Source organism: Hydractinia symbiolongicarpus, chromosome 10, assembly GCF_029227915.1.
Source record: "Hydractinia symbiolongicarpus strain clone_291-10 chromosome 10, HSymV2.1, whole genome shotgun sequence".
Taxonomy (NCBI): domain Eukaryota; kingdom Metazoa; phylum Cnidaria; class Hydrozoa; order Anthoathecata; family Hydractiniidae; genus Hydractinia; species Hydractinia symbiolongicarpus.
Genome location: NC_079884.1, coordinates 15,284,723 through 15,304,342, shown reverse-complemented (window position 1 = coordinate 15,304,342; position 19,620 = coordinate 15,284,723). Strand labels below are relative to the sequence as shown.

At 34.0% G+C, this 19,620-nt stretch overlaps 3 protein-coding genes across 3 annotated transcripts; 2 read left to right on the top strand and 1 right to left on the bottom strand.

Moving 5' to 3' along the window:
• Positions 1 to 1,458: 1,458 nt before the first annotated feature.
• On the bottom strand, positions 1,459 to 6,757 carry LOC130613063 (lens fiber membrane intrinsic protein-like). The gene is made up of 4 exons (XM_057434380.1): positions 6,573 to 6,757; positions 2,795 to 3,124; positions 2,185 to 2,322; positions 1,459 to 1,750 (listed from the first exon to the last, which is right to left on the bottom strand). The coding sequence occupies exons 2-4, from the start codon at positions 2,982 to 2,984 to the stop codon at positions 1,554 to 1,556; spliced, it is 525 nt and encodes a 174-aa protein (XP_057290363.1). The 5' UTR covers positions 2,985 to 3,124; positions 6,573 to 6,757; the 3' UTR covers positions 1,459 to 1,553.
• LOC130613062 (uncharacterized) lies at positions 4,158 to 6,577 on the top strand. Its single transcript, XM_057434379.1, has 7 exons — positions 4,158 to 4,732; positions 4,835 to 5,052; positions 5,244 to 5,283; positions 5,727 to 5,829; positions 5,956 to 6,024; positions 6,122 to 6,249; positions 6,400 to 6,577. Exons 1-7 carry the CDS (start codon positions 4,438 to 4,440, stop codon positions 6,423 to 6,425), a joined length of 879 nt encoding a protein of 292 aa, XP_057290362.1. The 5' UTR covers positions 4,158 to 4,437; the 3' UTR covers positions 6,426 to 6,577.
• Positions 6,758 to 8,088: 1,331 nt separating the features above from the next.
• Positions 8,089 to 19,417, top strand: LOC130612336 (mitochondrial adenyl nucleotide antiporter SLC25A24-B-like). The gene is made up of 11 exons (XM_057433641.1): positions 8,089 to 8,322; positions 10,100 to 10,226; positions 12,678 to 12,765; positions 13,993 to 14,107; positions 14,390 to 14,498; positions 14,768 to 14,817; positions 14,961 to 15,113; positions 16,460 to 16,570; positions 16,701 to 16,868; positions 17,398 to 17,545; positions 18,919 to 19,417. The coding sequence occupies exons 1-11, from the start codon at positions 8,125 to 8,127 to the stop codon at positions 19,104 to 19,106; spliced, it is 1,455 nt and encodes a 484-aa protein (XP_057289624.1). The 5' UTR covers positions 8,089 to 8,124; the 3' UTR covers positions 19,107 to 19,417.
• The last annotated feature ends 203 nt before the right edge of the window (positions 19,418 to 19,620 follow it).

The following is a 19,620-nucleotide window of genomic DNA, read 5'->3' as shown; positions in this document are numbered from 1 at the left end:
CCGCTTTCTATTAAGGTGTTATGGCTACAGCTCCCAACGCTATTTAACGACCGCTTTCTATAAGGTGTTATGGCTACAGCTCCCAACGCTTTTTAACGACCGCTTTCTATTAAGGTGTTATGGCTACAGCTCCCAACGCTCTTTAAAGACCGCTTTCTATTAAGGTGTTATGGCTACAGCTCCCAACGCTCTTTAAAGACCGCTTTTCATTAAGGTGTTATGGCTACAGCTCCCAACGCTCTTTAACGACCGTTTTCTATAAGTTGTTATGGCTACAGCTCCCAACGCTTTTTAACGACCGCTTTCTATTAAGGTGTTATGGCTACAGCTCCCAACGCTCTTTAACGACCGCTTTCTATAAGGTGTTATGGCTACAGCTCCCAACGCTTTTTAACGACCGCTTTCTATTAAGGTGTTATGGCTACAGCTCCCAACGCTCTTTAAAGACCGCTTTCTATTAAGGTGTTATGGCTACAGCTCCCAACGCTTTTTAACGACCGCTTTCTATTAAGGTGTTATGGCTACAGCTCCCAACGCTCTTTAACGACCGCTTTCTATAAGGTGTTATGGCTACAGCTCCCAACGCTCTTTAAAGACCGCTTTCCATTAAGGTGTTATGGCTACAGCTCCCAACGCTCTTTAACGACCGCTTTCTATAAGGTGTTATGGCTACAACTCCCAACGCTCTTTAACGACCGCTTTCTATAAGGTGTTATGGCTACAACTCCCAACGCTCTTTAACGACCGCTTTCTATAAGGTGTTATGGCTACGGCTCCCAACGCTCTTTAAAGACCGCTTTCTATTAAGGTGTTATGGCTACAGCTCCCAACGCTCTTTAACGACCGCTTTCTATAAGGTGTTATGGCTACAACTCCCAACGCTCTTTAACGACCGCTTTCTATAAGGTGTTATGGCTACAACTCCCAACGCTCTTTAACGACCGCTTTCTATAAGGTGTTATGGCTACGGCTCCCAACGCTCTTTAAAGACCGCTTTCTATTAAGGTGTTATGGCTACGGCTCCCAACGCTCTTTAACGACCGCTTTCTATTAAGGTGTTATGGCTACAACTCCCAACGCTCTTTAACGACCGCTTTCTATAAGGTGTTATGGCTACAGCTCCCAACGCTCTTTAAAGACCGCTTTCTATTAAGGTGTTATGGCTACGGCTCCCAACGCTCTTTAACGACCGCTTTCTATTAAGGTGTTATGGCTACTGCTCCCAACTTTTGGTGTGTGGGTTTGTGCATTAGAATTTTTTTGGCCTGCAACTTTTGACATCTTTTCTGACAACCAATTAAAATTCTAAAAGCGCTACCATCTCTAGTATAATGGAGTATACTCCATTAAGCACCGACATACAAACAATGTGTGCTGCGGCTGTGAATGCTTTTAATGGGAAAGCGGTCTTGACAGTATGTAGGCTATTTGGTTTACTTCTATAGATAGGAGGAGATATATACAGGGTTGTTTCTTTATCTATATTCAAACTTACACGTCCGATTAGTCGTAAAAACAAGCTATGGTAAAAATTATTTACATAAATTAGTTTTTTAAAACCTCTCTACAACATGGACCACCTGTTTTTCTGCTTTAATCATTACAACGACTGTGAGTATAAGAGCAATCAATGCGAACACAACTGATACCCAGCCGAGTGCAATGGACCAACCATACTTCATATCATACAAATCGTGGGCTTCTTCTGTTTCTTCGTAAAAAACAGCCAACCCAGCAATCGTAAAGATAGCTACAAATAAAAGTTTGAAAAGCAATAGAGCAGTGTATTTTTCTTGGGATTATTTGCATCTAGTTTTTCTAACTGGTGTTTCTCTTAAATAGAATTTAGCTATTCAATTTTCTTGTGAAGTTTATTAAAGGCACTGATAGTAGCTCGCATGAATGTTTTTGCTGAAAAAACGCCCTTCTCAGATAGGCATCCTTAGGTAAAACTCTCGAAATTAACACCCTTTCTCAACAATGATAAAAGAGAAAATGCCATGAAAAGAAAATCCTATAAATTTCTTTTACGTACGTGATTGAAAAAATGGGAAGTTGAGTGAGTAATGGCGCGCTAGCGGTATTAAGAGTGAACTTGAAGAGTGAAAAAATTGGCGATCTTAAAAACCGATGAATGTCTTAAAAAAATTGAATAAATGCACAAGATTATAGTTTGATGCTCACCTGTGATTGCGCACACCACGCAAGCCAGAATGCAAGCCAGTTTTTCATGTCTCAGAAAATTCAAAACGAACACGATAACAGCCAATATGGAGAAAAAACAGCCAAACAACATCATCACTCGACTTTCTTCAAGATAATCTAAAAAAGGGAAGATTTACAAATTGTAAGCAGCCAAAAAAAAGTATACATCGGAAAATTTTCTTCATCATTTCCAGTGTAGCTATGTTAATCAAATATTTCTTTTTGTTCGTGTCACGTGCTTTTAGTCTTACAACCATTTTTGTTTTTTTATCAGCTACACAAGCGCTAAAGCTTTAAAAAATGATCAACGTTGAACTCCAAAAAGGAAACTTTCCTAATTCCTGTCAACATCGGATATGACACAAGACGTGCTTTTACTCAACCATGATTAAAAGAAAGTAATAGTTGCTAGTAGTTCTGGGTCATTCTGGAGCTCCTTTAGTTACATGAGATAAAAGAGGTTAATGACACAACTAAAATAGTCGCTACCAGTTATTATTTACATTGGTTTAGAAATATTAACCTATCTTAAATTTTATATTGAAGAATTGAAATGGAGGGGGAAAGGGGGACATTGGTTAACGCCTACCTGGCACTTCTTGCTTGTTATCTTTAAGTTCATGACACTTTCCATTATAACACCTCTCCCATAAACCGTGCACGTGGTCACCAGATTTATCTTCCAACCAATGGTCAGAGCCCAAACTGATCGCTGAGAATAGAAACACCAAAAATCCAACAAAAATAATAACAATCTTGAGGATTTTTATATCGTCCATGCTTTTCTGCTATATTTTCAAACTGCCGTCTTTTTGTTTTTAAAGCGTAAACCTTTTCTTTGCGAAAGAGTATTTTTGTATTTTTTTCATCTCCATGGTGACAGATAAAATTATAGTAAAAGATAATCGCTTTTTCCTCCCTGAAGTGATAAAAAAAATGAGAATAATTTCCCATGTGTACTTAAAATAAAATTGTAGGCAATGTTTTGTAATCACAATTTTAAAGGCTCCATATGTAAAAAATGTCGAGTTTACCATTTTTCGGTTCTGGCTAACATTCTTGCATTTTTGATCATTTAGCCCGATATGGTCCGTAAAAAGAAAAACCCGAAGAAAAAGTGTTAGTTTTTTTATCGTTTATAAACCTTAGAAAGCCTCACATCTAAGAAAGTTGATGTAACTTTTTTTGACTTTTCTGTTATCCTCTCTAGGACTTCCTTCTATTTACCTGGAAGTTACAGCTTGTCTTTTTTTATGTCTGGCAGCTTGTGAGGTTAGACGGGCCTTACGATTTTTCTCACACAAACCTACAATATCGCTAAACACACGCAAGAACGGACGATCTTATCTTTTATCGATAAGTCATGTGACTGAAACAAAACCTGGAGAAAATTAAAAAGATTATTGAAAGGCATCCTTTTTATTCTACATTTGCTCAACGTGACGTAAACGTCACGCCATACTGAAGACATGACATTGATATGACGTTTTTATAAAAACTGACGTCAAATACAATGCAACGCGAAATTAAAAGTGACTTTGTTTTAAGTCTTGACGAGTTAAGATGTGGTTGATTCTTGTGAAAGTGATTTCAGTACTTTTAGCAAGTTTCATGCTTGAGAAAGCCTATATTTATAACTCTTCGTTAAAACAGATCACAATGGAAAAGAAAGTGGGAGGTTTGTGATAAATGTACTGCTGGTTTTTTCAAAAATAAGGTTTCAGTTACAAGCATGTGTCGATATTCTAAAGAAAGCCATAGCACGATAAGTTTTTAGTGGACTCTGATTGATAACATGGTTTTTCAAACAAGACTTGCTTTTTAACAGTATATTAACAAAGTTAAGTAGCACACAATAAAAAACATCGTTTTAGAATGATTTGCACGTGTATTTAATGCTAAACGTTAGCACCCCCAAACAAAATATATTAGACAAGGAGAGAATGTCGCAGTTTCTCCCCAAAAGTTATTATGTAGGCTGTTTCTCTAATAGATTTTAAACTTCAGATTAAAAAGTTAGGATCTTAAGTTGATTCTCTTTACAGAAAGTAATCTACAACTTGTCTGTTTTTAGGATTGAGTAACGTAGTTCAAGTCGATCATATTGCACCTGGAATCGATTTGAAATGGAAGGAACAACAGATTCGCAACGATGGAAGTCATCGTTCAAACACAACTGAGAATGCAGTTGTATTCAGTTATACCTTTGCAACAGTAGTAGCTGCAGCAAAGATGGAAACAAAAGGAGCGCCAACAACAGCATTAGCAAAGATTTTTACCAACTATTTGAATGAAGATAGCATTTGTGAAGATGGAAATTTATGGATGAAGATTACTCATCACAATAACCAACTCTACTGGAACAAGATTGTATGGAATACTGGACCTGATTTTCATTCCAATGGCCCTAACACAGAGAATAGATCAAAACCAACAAAAAAAAGAATTAAAGATGATGTCAAGTTGGATTGTAAAGAAGAAAAAGGAATAATGGTGTATATTGGTAACGTTAAAGGATGGCGAGAAAGTAAGTGTTCCATTCATATGCAGAAGGGATTATAGGATGAACATTGTAACTTTTCTCATTGTATATTTTCTGCAATACTAGAAAATACTATCTTTCTATTAGGTGTACGAGAGAAAATTAAAATCCTGATCAAGCTATGTAAATTGTTTTTAAAGTCAATGGAAAGCATATTTGAAAACCTCTTAAACATGCACGTACCAAAACCGATCCAGTACAGAATTAAGCATTTGTTCTTAGTTGTAAGATATGAGGTTGGTGAATTGACATGGCGAGATTTATTGATATTTGGTGTGATGTTGTTGATGACCTGCAGTAACAAGGTATTTCTAATGTTCTTCTTAAGTTTGATTCCATTATTCATGTGATACAATCTTGAACTTACTTCACAGAAGCGTGTGGGTGGAGAAATAGAAAGGTCTTAGGGAATTCGCCTTTTTAAAGCATATTTAATTGTGATTTTTCCCTACTTGTTAGATTGAGTTTGTTTGATTGTGAATGTTTTGCTATTTAGAACGCACAAATACAATGTACAGAAATAGCAGATGACATAGGTTAGTGAAGAACTTTTTTTACTTCTCTCTTGTAAAGGCAATTGCGAATAAATAATCTCGACATTGATGGATAATGTTCTAAAGCCTTCAAAGGTCTTTCTTTTCTGTTTTTGAACCCTAGCTAATATTAGGCGACGTTTGCATGAAAGTTTCATCTCGCTTAAAGTAAAAATAAAATTTATGTATATAACAAAAATATTTCTTGCTGCTGTTTCACACCAATGTTAACTGCACATGCGTAGTAGCACTTACCTGCTGTGGAATCTCACTTGTCAAAAGACCTAAATAAAATTCAGACCGAGGTGAGTTTCAAAAGATAAAAGAGATAAAATTTAAGTTCGGGCGAAATGAAATTCTTATGCAAATGCTGCCTTGGCGCTTTGAATAGTAGCTACTGCTATGAAATATCATGCGTGGTAATTTCCTTTCTATTTTTGTCATAGTTGGAGATGTAGATAGGATATCTTTGGGTTTATATGCTGCTAATGAACGACAAAATGACCAGTTGAAACATATAAGAGACAAATATACACAAAAAACAAGAAGGTATTAAATTTTTTTTTAATATATATTTTTAACTCCTCCGATTACAGCTTGGTGAAGGAGACAGATCTAGTAAGGAAAGCATTAGATAATTTTATCCATAACATATATTTTTTTCTTTTTCTGCAGATCTAGCAATTTAAAGTACACGCAGTTGGACAAAGTAACGTCTGTCACCAAGCAAGCTTTGAAACTGAGGTAAGGACACAAATAAACAAACAAATAAACAAATAAATAAATAAACAAACAAACAAGAAATCATTTTTATATTCAAATTATAATTTTTTGTTTTTAGCAAAATGAGAAAACCTCCGATAATGATAGTGCCAAACTATCAGTTTAATTTACCAAATTTCGCTCCACCAAATGTAAACAGGAATGACATGTTCGGAGGTTTTAACAACCACTGCAAGAATACTGCAGGTGAGACTACTAAAGATGTAGCTAGTATATTTTATCTTATTCCGTTCATGCACCCACCCACCCACCCAACCACCTTGGTAAAGGGGTTATTTATATTTGCATTATTTAAATTATTTGCAATCATGCATTTCCATTTTAATTTCTTTTCAGGTAACGCCCAACCAAATTCCTGCTAAATATAGAAGAACGCGTAAATGTCAGGTCAGATGGTTTCCATCTGCTACTGTTAACCAGTAAACAGTACAACCTGTGTCTGGAGGACAACTCTTCCAAAGTATTAAAGAAGAGTATAGAAAAAAAAAAAAATTAAATAGATATATTACCAATTAAACGTTTTCAGTTATTGTGTCATTTACTCGTACTCACTGTCCTTCTGTAGCAAAACGGTTTTACGAACATTTTGACTAAGTGAGAAAGAATTACACTGCTACTGTTCAAAGAATTTTCATTAATAACTTTGACACCAATGAGTGCGTTCTGAAAAGAAAGTCCTGAGCAGAGAACTAAGAAGAATGTTAACGGTCTTGTATTTATGGAGTTATATGTGGGACAATATTCGTGTATGGTTTTCTTTGACTCATAATAGTTTTCGACGTGTCGTATCTTTCTTCGTGGCGTAAATTTCTTCGACTCATAGTACTTCTCGTCGTGTTGGATCTTTCTTCGCGGTGTGTTTTTTTTGCAGCGTAATGCTTTTCGTCGTGGCGTATTACTCATGTTGGTGTGATCTCATGTTTCTAACTACATAAACATAAATTATTACATAAAACTCTTACACAAAACATAATATTTCTTCATAATCACAAATATGAAACTAACTTGAAAATATAGAATATAATTTTTAGCACTAAACTAAAGGTTTTGTTTATTTTACCGCACTTTATTCACGTAACTTGGATTTCTTGTAAGCGCTACATAAATTTAGCAATTCGTGTTAAAAAAGAATAAAAATTTTTCGGTACGAAATAAAATACGCCACGAAGTGAATAACGCCGCGTAGTGAAATACGCCACGAAGTGAAATACGCCGCAAAGTAAAAAAAGCCTCTAAAAACATAAATACGACTCGACAAAAAACCACCCCACAAAGAAAGATGCGACGCGACAAAAAACACCCCACAAAGAAAGATACGACGCGACAAAAACCATACACGAATATTGTCCCATATAAAACGCCATAAATAATTTAGTTTCCGAAACTTTCCCGCGCTGAAAAGTTCCGTAAACGTATAAACGTTAAAAGATTGACTTTCGCTTGGCCTATCGAGCTAACTACACAACCAACGTGAATTTGGCCTTCCTCAGTTAACAAATTTATTTATTTATTTATTTATTTATTTATTTATTTATTTATTTATTTATTTATTTATTTATTTATTTATTTATTTATTTATTTATTTATTTATTTATTTATTTATTTATTTCTTTATTTCTTTATTTATTTATTTATTTATTTATTTATTTATTTATTTATTTATTTATTTATTTATTTATTTATTTATTTATTTATTTATTTATTTATTTATTTATTATTCCACATAAAAATATGGTTCTTCTCCCTATAAATTAAAAATACAAATGAAAATTTTTTAATATATGTTATCCAGTCAAAATCTATTATTAACGTTTAACGTTCAGTGTTGCCTGTACGTGTAAGATATGAGGAACTACTTTTCAATAATTTAAAGACATGCATAATAGTCAATGTTATTGGCACTGATATTTCATGACTCCTCGCCTCCTTGTGTGTTCCACTCTTTCTTCCTGTCGCACCCAATTCCTTCGCGGCAGGGCCTGGCCACCCCCGGAGCTTGTCGAAACGCAAACCACCCGGTAAAAAAAGTTGTAAACAAAACATTGAGTCTGTGATTTCAAAATGGCGGAACATGTGGAGGGAAAAAACGAATTTGGTAGTGCTAAACCGTCCCTGTTTGAAGGTTACAAATTCGACGAAAAAAGAATTTCAGATTTATTTCAAAAGTTAGATACTAATAGAGACGGAAGAATCGATGCGACGGAACTAAGCGAAGGAATTAAAAAACTTGGGTTCCACTACTCACCAGGTCAAGCTGAGGTAAGGCACAACCACAACACAACAGCTTTCATATCCTACACCAATTTTTATGCCTGCTGGTACCTTATACAGCTATGCATTACGCAGACATGCTAACCTATAATATGCAGGTAATATTCTTAAGCTAGCTGATACCCTTGGTGTTACGCCAACAGTAGTGGTGGTGTGCACACTACTAAATGTCTAATTAGGTTTGTTATTGCCTTTTTTAAAAAATAAGTTTTTTTAATCACAATTAAAGTAGAAACATATATATACATAACAAAAAGTTGTCATAATTGAGCATCCCCGGGCCTGTTTCATGAATATCAAAAAAAGAATAACTTTAGAGCACAAGAATCAAGATGATTATTGACTTTAAAGTTGTTGTATGGGGTGTTTTTAGACCAACATGAAAGGATTCAAATAAAACAATAGATTTTGACTGGATAACAAAGAAATAGGGGCAATTTATTTAGCAAAATAAACAGCTGAATGTCCATAGTACTATCTTTCCACTATTAATATTCTTTTTCGATAGTGCAGTTGGCTGATTTTAGGACTGGTTGGGTAAAATGGCCATTTCTCATAGCATGAACATCACCTAATGGAGGCTGTAAAACTTGAAACACCTGGGTGTCTGACTGAACTTTCCAGATTGTTAATCTTGCTTGTGACTCCATCTCCCTTTTTCAAGATTGACATTGTTAGTATTGCTAGGAAAAGTGTTTTGAAGGCCCTGTAATAAAGCATGTTTCCAACTCGAATTATGTAGAAATATTCCAAGCTAAAGCTTATCATACCTGGCCATGCCGTAGCTTAGTGGTTATATCTCTTGCACCGGGCGGTAGACCGGGGTTTTATTCCCTTTGGCAGCGGTCCAATATGGGTGGGTGAATGTTACCATAGCCCTGGGTTAACCCAAGTCATGTGAGAAAAATTGGGGACATGGCACAATGTGTGAGCTATTGGATGTTGCACAGAGTTGTCTGGTAGAGTGCAGACCATAATTGGGTCAGCAAAGCTCAAAGTTAGCAGTATATAATCAGGACCATACCCTAAGCCATTGTCCCTCCTGAGAATAATAATCAGGGTATATTCCTTGATATTTGTGAGACTAGCTGTGTAAAATCTATCTAGCTGAAGTAGCGACGTCTAGTATATTGCACCCCTTAAACTTACACAGCTTACAATAATCCTCACATTTAACAGACAAGTATGTAGGACTTAATTTTTTTTTAATCTTAAATGTTACTATTAAACATTAGATATTTCCAAATATTTTCCATACTTTCAAGCAACAAATGGTCACTCAAAATATAAAAAAATATATGAAAAGACATGGAATAAATTAAAGCAAGGGGATTATATCCTCTTCATTCCTGTGATTGATCTTATCCCGGCAGGATACAGTATATCATTTTGGGCATTGGTAGCCCCTCAATTTTTTTGGTGTTTGTGAGGGATATTTAGATTGCTTAAGGCAGCCCTTTAAAAAAAAGAAACTAAAATTGTTTGCATCAAACAGTGTTAATGTTTTAATGTGTAGATACTTACAAAATCTGCAATAGAAACCACCAAAACATTAAAAAAAAATTATAAAGTTCTTTTTTTTAGGTGCCCAAATTGGATGTCCCCAAAACAGTAATAACAATGTCCAAATTGATCTGGACTAGCCCCTGTTATCATGCACAATGTGATTTATTTTTATGCCAAATAAAATAAAATTATAAAAGAACCCTTCTGGACAGCTTCTTTTGTGATTTTTCTCCAATTATGTTTTTAATTTTATTTTCAGGTTATCATAGAATTAGGAGATGACACAGATGATGATCATTTATCGTTTGATGAATTTTTGAAATATTGTCATGATCACGAACAAAAACTTTGGCTGGTATTCAAAAGTATTGACACAAGTAATACAGGTCAGTTGTGACAAATTGAAATTGGACGTTTTAAATGTATTTTTATATATGGCATTTGGCATTCACTATTTGATTTAAGTAAAATGCGATTTATCTTTCCAATTTTCTCAAGCAAAATTCTATACTAACCAGTATCTGAATAACTGTACTTAGCTGTATTTGCATAAATGCAGCTACTTCAGACTAAGGGCCACTACTCTTTATTGTAACATTAACCCTTGCAGTCCCTACGCAACACATTTTCAGATGCTGACAGGATAACAATCTCCTTTAAGATAGATAGATAGATAGATGTGCATATTTTACACGGCTAGCCTCACTAATTTCGGGGATATACCCTGTCTATTATTTCCAGGAGGGGCCATGGCTTAGATGGAGAGTCCCAGAGTATTTAATGCTCGTTGTGAGCTATGCAGACCCAATTAGGGCCCGCACTGTATGAACAAAAAATCTCTGTACTTCACAAATTTGCACCTCCAAAAAAACATGTGAAACGAATGGATCATAGTGCGCATTTAAAAAGAGATTTTCCCTGTGACAAAACTGACGTCAAACTTTTTTAATTTTTTTTTTAAAAAAAACAAACAGACTTGTGATTTTTGTTTCATTAGAATTTATTATTATTGTTAAAATAAATATTACTAAGGTAAAAATATACAATAAATTTTTATTTTAAGATCACAAATTTTATTGTCTTTAAGTGTACAAAACCTGGACCTTGTGTTGTCCTTTGTGTTGTCCTTAATAAAAATTTATTTAGCATTGGCAAAAAATGCCAGCATGAAATGCCATATGCTTACTTCTCATTGGCAAAGTTGTGTTTCATATCCACAAAGTTTTGTTTTGCATTACGAATTTATATTTTGTTTTGTGATAGCATTCTTCCAGAAGTAACAGTTGAATTAAGAGAGAAAATAAGAGCAAAACAAATTTGAAGGAAAATCAAATTGTCAACTTTTTGCTATGTGAATTAGCATTTTTTTATTAACACGTCAGCATTCAACTTTGCAATTGCTGAGTGCCAACATGAATTTGGAAGTCAAAATTATACCCATAACTCACATGGCAGGCAATGATCATCACAAACTCTTCTTATAGGAAAGAAGAGTTTTGGTGTGCGTTTTAATGTTCTTTGCATGCCTTGTAACATATAAATTTTATAAATATAGAAGAATCAATGTTCCTGCAGTATTTGTGTATCAAATGCATGCTTTCTTCAAGCTATTTCTTTTATGTTGTAAATAATGACAAAAACTTTTGACATCAAATGACCCTTATGCTTAGTTCACATCAGTGACTTATGTTTTAATAAAGTTTACTTCACTTAGTGAGCTAATCTTTTGAACACATGTCATGCAAAGGCGTGACAGGGTTTTAGCTAGAAATTAACAATTGTAACCATTAGGTCCCAATTGGTGAATCATGAGAGAGAGAGAGTCCCTCAGGAGACAATTTTTTCACAACATAAAAGATTTTAACTCATTATTGTGTTTTCTTACTCACCTTCTGCCAATTTTAAAATGTAATATAAAGAAAGAAGCATAAAGAAAGAAGCATTCATTTAAGATACTTTTACAAAACTGTTTGCACTCGAACTGTTCTCACATTGTCTATCTTTGATGATAACAATCGAAATATCACCGTTACACGGTTTGTCCTGTTTTCTCCATTATAGCCTACTCTCCTGTTGACCAAATTTATTGGGTAAATAATACATCTTGCTTCTCTGTATTGATAGCTGTATTCTGTTTAAAATTGTTGCTGTGTGCAGCATTATTTCAGAACCTACAAAGTAACTTAATTACTTCAAGCTAAGAGGTGAACCAAAATGCACAAAATACAATGCATGAAGTATGTATAAAGAAGAGAAAATATAAGTAACAACCAATGCGTGATTTTTCCCATTGACTAATATCTAAAGTTTTTTGGAGGTGTCTTCAAAAACCTTGAAAATTCCTCAAGAATTTTAGAATTCAGATATTTGTGGACAACCTAATTAAATGATATTCGGAATAATTGTGCACTTCAAATAAAAAAACATATTAGCTGCATTTTTTCGTTACTTTAGCAAACAACTCTTTTTTGCGAATCAGTCCCATAGCTTAGTATACACAACTCTTGATCTTTGTGCGGGAGACTAGGGTTCAATGCTGTTACCATAGTCCCAAATTAACCCAAGTTATGTAAAGGAAATTGGGAAGATGGCACAATGTGTGGGCTGTTGGATGTTGCAGGGAGTTGATTGGTAGAGTGTGGACCCTAATTGGGCTTTGTATCTTAAAATGAGCATTAAATACTCTAGGACTCCCCATAAAAGCCATGGCCCCTTCTGGAAATAATAGACAGGTTATATCACTCAATGTTTGTGAGGGTAGCCATGTAAAATAAGCACATAAGTCAGCACTAAAAGTTCTATTTTTATTCCAATTAATATTATTTTCTTTCTTTTAGGTACTGTTTCAAGAGACGAGCTTCGTAATGCTTTTAAAAACTTAGGTGTGAAAGTTTCTGAACATGAAGTTGACACATTAATAAACAAGTACGAAATTATGCCATCACTGCATTGTATTATGTACAGTTAACTTTCGGAACTCGAACCTTCCAGGGATAGAGGAAACTAATTCGACTTAACGTATAGTCGAATTTAGTCTAAAATAAGATTACAGTTTGAGTTAAAGCGATTTTTTGAAGAGGTGGGGCAACAGTTACCTCGAATAGGTCCAATCTTGGCTATGAAAAAGGCATGCAAGTCCCTTGTAAAATAAATTTTTCTTTTACAGAAAACATTATCTATCTATATTTTATCATGAGTTAGAAAAACGAAAACAAAAAACAAAATCTGACATTTATCTATAATCTCTAGTTTCACTTTTTAGAGTACAAAGTTTGAGTTATCTGAAGAAATTAACATCAGTGGGGGACAAAAAATGGGTCGAGTTAACAAATGTTTGAGTTATCCACAGTTCAAGTTAATCCAAGTTTTTTATAAGAAAGGATTAACAAAAGCTCAAGGGACCAAAAAAATGGTTCACGATAATAAAAGTTCTAGTTATCCGGTGTTTGAGTTACCAAAAGCTGAGTGTAATTGTATGTTGTAAAGATTGAAAAAAAAAGTTATTATACTACTATTGTAAACAAATATAAAATTATAACATGGTAAAATCTTTGACTATTCTAAATCTTTGGTGTAGCATAGCTTTTTATTTTTGAGCATGAAATTCTTTTGCGTATTAAAGCTAAGATTCTTTCGAAGCCATGGTGTCCACTCTACCAGGAATCTCAGGATTTGTCAGAAAAATTTTTTAGGAAAATGTTAGGAATTTTATGTTTATATAGTTAATTAGAACTATTTTAATATTCAAAATATTGGCAAGGATTGAATTTCAGGCCTGCTTTTAAAGAATTTTTTTCACAAACTGTTCTATAAATACTCCTATATCGAGTTCACATTTCTTAGAATAATAGAGGCCAAAAATGTCAGAAATTTTAGTTAGAAAATGTAAAGAAATGTCAGAAATTTTAGTTAGAAAATGTAAAGAAATGTCAGGAATTCTAGGAAAATAATACTGAGCATCAAACATAATTGCTACCCTATAGATAAAGGAGATAAATTAATTTAATTTTTGCAAAGCTTCTATAAACAGGCATTTTTGCCAATAATGTAAAACGTATTTACAGGCACCCCATAGCATAAATGTTCACAAAAAACATTGAAACGTATTTTTAATGTATTTTCTATCTTCCTAATGATATTTTTTGCATATAGAATGGATAAAGATGGCACACTACAAATAGATTGGGACGAATGGAGGGAATTTCATTTCTTAAACCCAAATGCACATAACATGGTGGACATAATCAAATTTTGGAAACACTCCACAGTAAGTTCATTTGTTGTTGTTCACTTCACAAGTAGAAGCGACTATAACATATAATTTGCGATGCGTCTCTCTCTAAAAGAGATAATTTGAAGGGGAGTTTTAAGTGGATCCGAGAATAACAAGATATACTGTGTTTTGAAATTCAGTTAAGCCTAGTCCTTTTTATGAACCAATACTCCCTCCATTTTAAAAAGAAAAGTTACATGGTAGCTATATTCTTATAAACAGAATTGGTCAAGATTGAAGCGATATTCCTTGTATATTTCTAACAACTATTTTTAGTTTATTGATATTGGGGCAGATTTCTCTGTTCCAGACGACTTTACAGAAGAGGAAAAAAAGACTGGAATGTGGTGGAGACAGTTGGTGTCTGGTGGCGTCGCTGGTGTAGGTAAATCTTGTTGACGCATTTTGGTTTCGAGCATATTTATAATATACATAATCTTACCTAGAAAAATTTTTATTGTGATTTTGTCACAGCGACTTAAATTAAATCGTGTAGAATTCAAAGTTTTAAAAAACTTTTATTTTAATACTGCAGCTCTTCTGTCAAATTTTTCTTTGCACCAAGTTGAATGATTAGTCCTCAAGATAAAGTCGGTCTGTTAGCCTGTATCTAAACACGTCCATCTGTTTTTATATTGAATTTTTATCCTGTAGTGTCTCGTTCCTGTACAGCTCCATTAGATCGTTTAAAAGTTCTGCTGCAGGTATTAATAGTGTATATTTATGCTTTTTCTTTTGCACTGACGGTATTTTCCGTAGGCTATATGCTATTTCACTTCATAGAGGAATGTACAAAGCCCATTTTCTAAACGTTTGTGTTTTTGGTTGTTGGTTTGTTTTTTTTTAGGTGCATTCTGATAGCAAAGGTGATTGGGGCATTCGGCAAGGCTTTCAAAAAATGTTAAGTGAAGGAGGTTTCAGGTCACTATGGCGTGGTAATATGGTCAATTGTATAAAGATTGCTCCTGAGTCTGCTATTAAATTTTTTGCTTATGAACATGTGAGTTTAAAGTTTCTTTCTTTAGACTGAAGTTATCCTCTTCATGATAATCCAAATTTCCTATCCAGATTGTTCATTATTTTATTATTTATGGTTTATTCGAGTTATGGTGAACTATATTTCACAGCTGATTGGTTTTATTACTTTTAGTGCAGAAAATTTCGCGAGCAGGATGTTTCGTGATTTTTACGATTTTTGATTATTTTTACGCAAAATTGTTTTTTTACCCTTTTCGCGAAAGTGCATGTTTTGAAACATTTTAATTAAAAAGTTGCGAAATCACATAATTCTCGACTGGCGAAAATTTTTTTTGTCTCCTCGTCTTAATATTCTCTCGCAACTAATGATTTGTTTAATTGTATTTGAATCTGGTAATAAAAATCTAAAAACCTCAAAATAATATTTGCTTTCTTTTTTCGCATTTTTTTTTAATCCCGAAGTTTTATCACGCGAAAACGGAAAAAAAATCGCCTTTTCTTTAATCGCTAAGTTTGTTCACGCGTGAACGGAAAAAAAAAATCGCTCGCGAAAGTTTATCCCCTCGATATTTTCTGCCAATAAAGTAGGTTTTCACATAAAGCGTTATTAGTAAGCATAGAAAAATTTCACATTAACGTGTTAACGTGTTAGCCTAGCTACTGATTATATGGAATTGAAACGTAGTAAAGTTACAACTATATACGAACGTTTCAGTTTGTGTGGCAAGATCGCTTACACGAAATTGTTACAACGCTGCGAATAGGTTCTGCACGACAGCGATTTTTTTCCGTTTATTTCGCTTGAAATATATATACAACGTACACGTCTCTAATTTCCAAATGCTGCTGCAGCCCCCACAATTTTTCCCGGTTATGTTACGAAGTTGACGAAACCATCAATTTGGTCAATCTTTTTCATAAGTTAGGCAGCGTTTGTAATGCACAAGTTGCACTTACGAACACTTTTTCCGTACGGAATAATTTACGGAATAATCAACAATTGGCATAATTTAAGAGTTTGGATCTGAATAAATAACCTAAGATCAAGACAAGTGTAAATGTTCAGAGCGAACTTAAAATCCTGAGATCTTGGGTCCACCCGCTATAAACATTAACAATTGAGCTTTGACAAGTTCAAATAGCGTCAACATCTTGTGTGTCCACTCTTGTGATGGTAAAGGCGGCTATACAAATACTCGCAGCATCGGACTTCGAAATTAGCCACTTTATCTTAACACATTTTGCGGATAGCTGTAGCTATGTACTCATTTTTTCTTAGGAAAGATGATTCCTGACAGATTTCCAGAAGAAATAGTTTTGTTTTTTCCTGACGAAATGATGTCGCTTCTTTATTAATTTACTTTTTAGACGAAAAAATTATTCAACAGCGGAGACACGAAACAGTTACGGGTATACGAGCGTTTCATAGCAGGTTCGGCTGCAGGAATATGTTCACAAACATCCATATATCCCATGGAGGTAAGATCTGACACTTGAGCATGCATACCTGTAATGTTTACTGTTTCCGTTATCCGTCCATACAATGTAGTGAAAAATTATATTTCTTGTTTATTTTCCTTTTTTGTGAAAGAAATATCATTTTTTTTAGGTATTAAAAACACGACTGGCGCTTGGAAAAACTGGCCAATATAGTGGCTTAGTAGACTGTGCCAGAAAGGTTTTTAAACAAGACGGTGTAAGAGTGTTCTACAGAGGCCTCACACCTGGTCTGATAGGCGTTATTCCCTATGCTGGTATAGACCTATGTGTATACGAAGTAGGTGTCCTTGAAACATATTAGCGACCTTACGAAACAATGACGGGGTCATCTACGACAGAGAAAATATTAATATTTTTTCAATGCGCATGTGCAGATCAGTGTAAACCTCCCAAAAAAATTTGCTATTCTCCCTTCGAATCAAAAAGAAGGTTGTGGGTTGAACGTCGAATATTTTAACGAAGTAATAAGTCATATAGTAATACTACTGATAAAAGCACGTAGAAAAAGCGAATAAAAGTTTTTTTTCTGAATTTTGTGTTTAACCGTTTCTTTGTCAGTTTTGGAAGTAGCAATATTTGTTTTGATTTAATTTCGCTTTCGTTTAATTTATTGTAATCAATTTTTGGCGCGTTTTTCATATGACGCGCTTTTATAAAAGATATTGACAACGTCGTTGCAGATAGTCCCTTTCTTGTTTCGTAAACATATCTAAACATAGGTGAATGTATGGTTAAAAAATTAATGGTAAATAAACACGCGATTGAATAAGTAAACGAATGGATGATTTTTAATGATATTATTTTAGACATTAAAAGTAAAATGGTTGAACAGGCACATAGAAAAAACTGACCCTGGAGTGTTGGTCTTGCTGTTTTGTGGAACGGTTTCAAGCACGTGTGGACAGTTAGCAAGTTATCCTCTAGCGTTGATACGAACGAAGCTTCAAGCACAAAGTGAGTCAACCATGTTTTGTTCATGTACATGTTAAAGTTATAAACTAACTGCCGCCTCATACTTAACATTGATTTATTTGTTTTAATTGGGTACTGTATATCGAGTATCCTGGGTTTATCCAAAGCATTATGGAAATGTGTAATTTGACGCAAATTTAACATGTTGAGTTATAAGTTCCGGCCAATATCCGCAAAAAATGCGAAAATCGAATTTGGTATAAATGATAATAACGATATTAATAATGATGTTGGTATTATTTGAAATCCTTTTTTCATTAATAAGGTAAAAGAAAAAAATGCAGAAGTTACGGCATGTTTGTCACACCTTCAGTGAAGCACCCTTTTATGTATTTTTTTTTTAATTCTTTCAAATTCAAGCTATATGTTGTTACACTTTCGCAGCTAAAACTTAAGCATCGCCTAGTTACAATCCTTTACAAACTATATTAAGACGAAGTGGCAAATTTTTGGTATATCGTTTCCACAAGTGTATTATATAGGCTATATTCTAGGTTCATGAAATTTGGACTTTAGAACTTAGGGTCTTAATTGGTTAAATTCTCATAATGTACTATTGTTGCTGACGTCAGAATGGTCATTTTATCTCAAATTTTAGGGCCTAAAGTAGAAATGTCGGAAAATGACATGAGCATCTAAAAAAGTAGCACTTACGAAGCTTACAGGCTGCGGAGAATTCGCGAGTTGATGTTTTTTTTCCAACTTTGTAAAGTGGCCAAAAAAGTGCCATTGTCTTAATATTTTTTTCGTACTTTTTATCTCCAATTTTTTGTTGCAATTATATTCACAAAAAATCGTTTTTTATCACACTTTCACATGTTTTATACAGATCTTATATATATCTTATATAGGTTTTATATAGATCTTTTTCGTTATAAGCATAGTTAATATTTTTTTGACCTTAAAATACTTTTTAAAAAACTTATTTCGTACTTAAAATACGCTTACAATATGCTTAATAATGTTGATAACTATACCTTTGTTTGTGCCGTTTTTACAAGATAGTAACATGTATTGGTAAACGTTCGAATTTACCTCCATGATGTGACCCTGGTAGAATATGTACAATGCTATAAGCTCATTTGAAGAGTTCAGGTTGAAATTATGCTTCACTTACCCTCAGTTAATTTCTAAGGATTCCCTTACCCCAATATACTTATAAAAGTTAAATTTCTAAGGAAAAGCATATTTTATAGTATGCGACATCTCCGTAAACAGAATAAACAGCTCTGTTTGCTTTTAGAAGCTCAAAAATAGCTTTTAAAAAAAAGCCGGATGGCTATCTCAGATTTTTAATTTTAGAACTGGATTTTTCTTAGGAAAAGTTGGAATATTATATTTCTGTTTTTTTCTAGCAACCGACCCGAATTTCCGTGGACTTCGTGCAAATGGAATGCGTGACATGTTTAAATTAATCGTTGAAGAGAACGGCTACTTAGGACTTTACCGTGGACTTTTACCCAATTTTCTAAAAGTTGCTCCTGCAGTTAGTATCAGTTACGTTGTTTATGAATATATGAGAAAGCTGTTAGGTATGACTTGAAAATATTTAATATAGGCTTACTGTTGTTTTAATATTATTACTACAGTCGACGCTTGCTATCTCAAAGGGAACGGCGAAAGAGTTCGAGATAACGAATGCAAGTGGTGTAAAAGTTTGAGATAGTGAAAGTTTTGAAATTGAGTAAAAAAAACAATTTATAAGGTCACGTTATCAAGAGAGATTTTTCTCAGCATCAAACAAGGAAAAGGAAGTTTATTTGAAGCATTCACATTTTTCGAAGTCGTACTAAACTTTTTAAATGAAATGAACTTTTGCAATGGAATGTTTTTTCGTTCAATTATTCTGCAAAAATTCGAACAAAAGTTCGAGATAACGAGCAAAACTGTTCAAGGGGCCAAGTAATTGGTTCGAGATTCGTTTTTTTCCTGGAGTTGCTTGAAAAGTTGAAGGAACCGGGAAAAATAATAGTTCGACATAATGAAAGTTTTAGATAGCCAGTTTTCGAGATAACAAGCGTCGACTGTCTATATATATACATGTGTTTTTCTGGTCG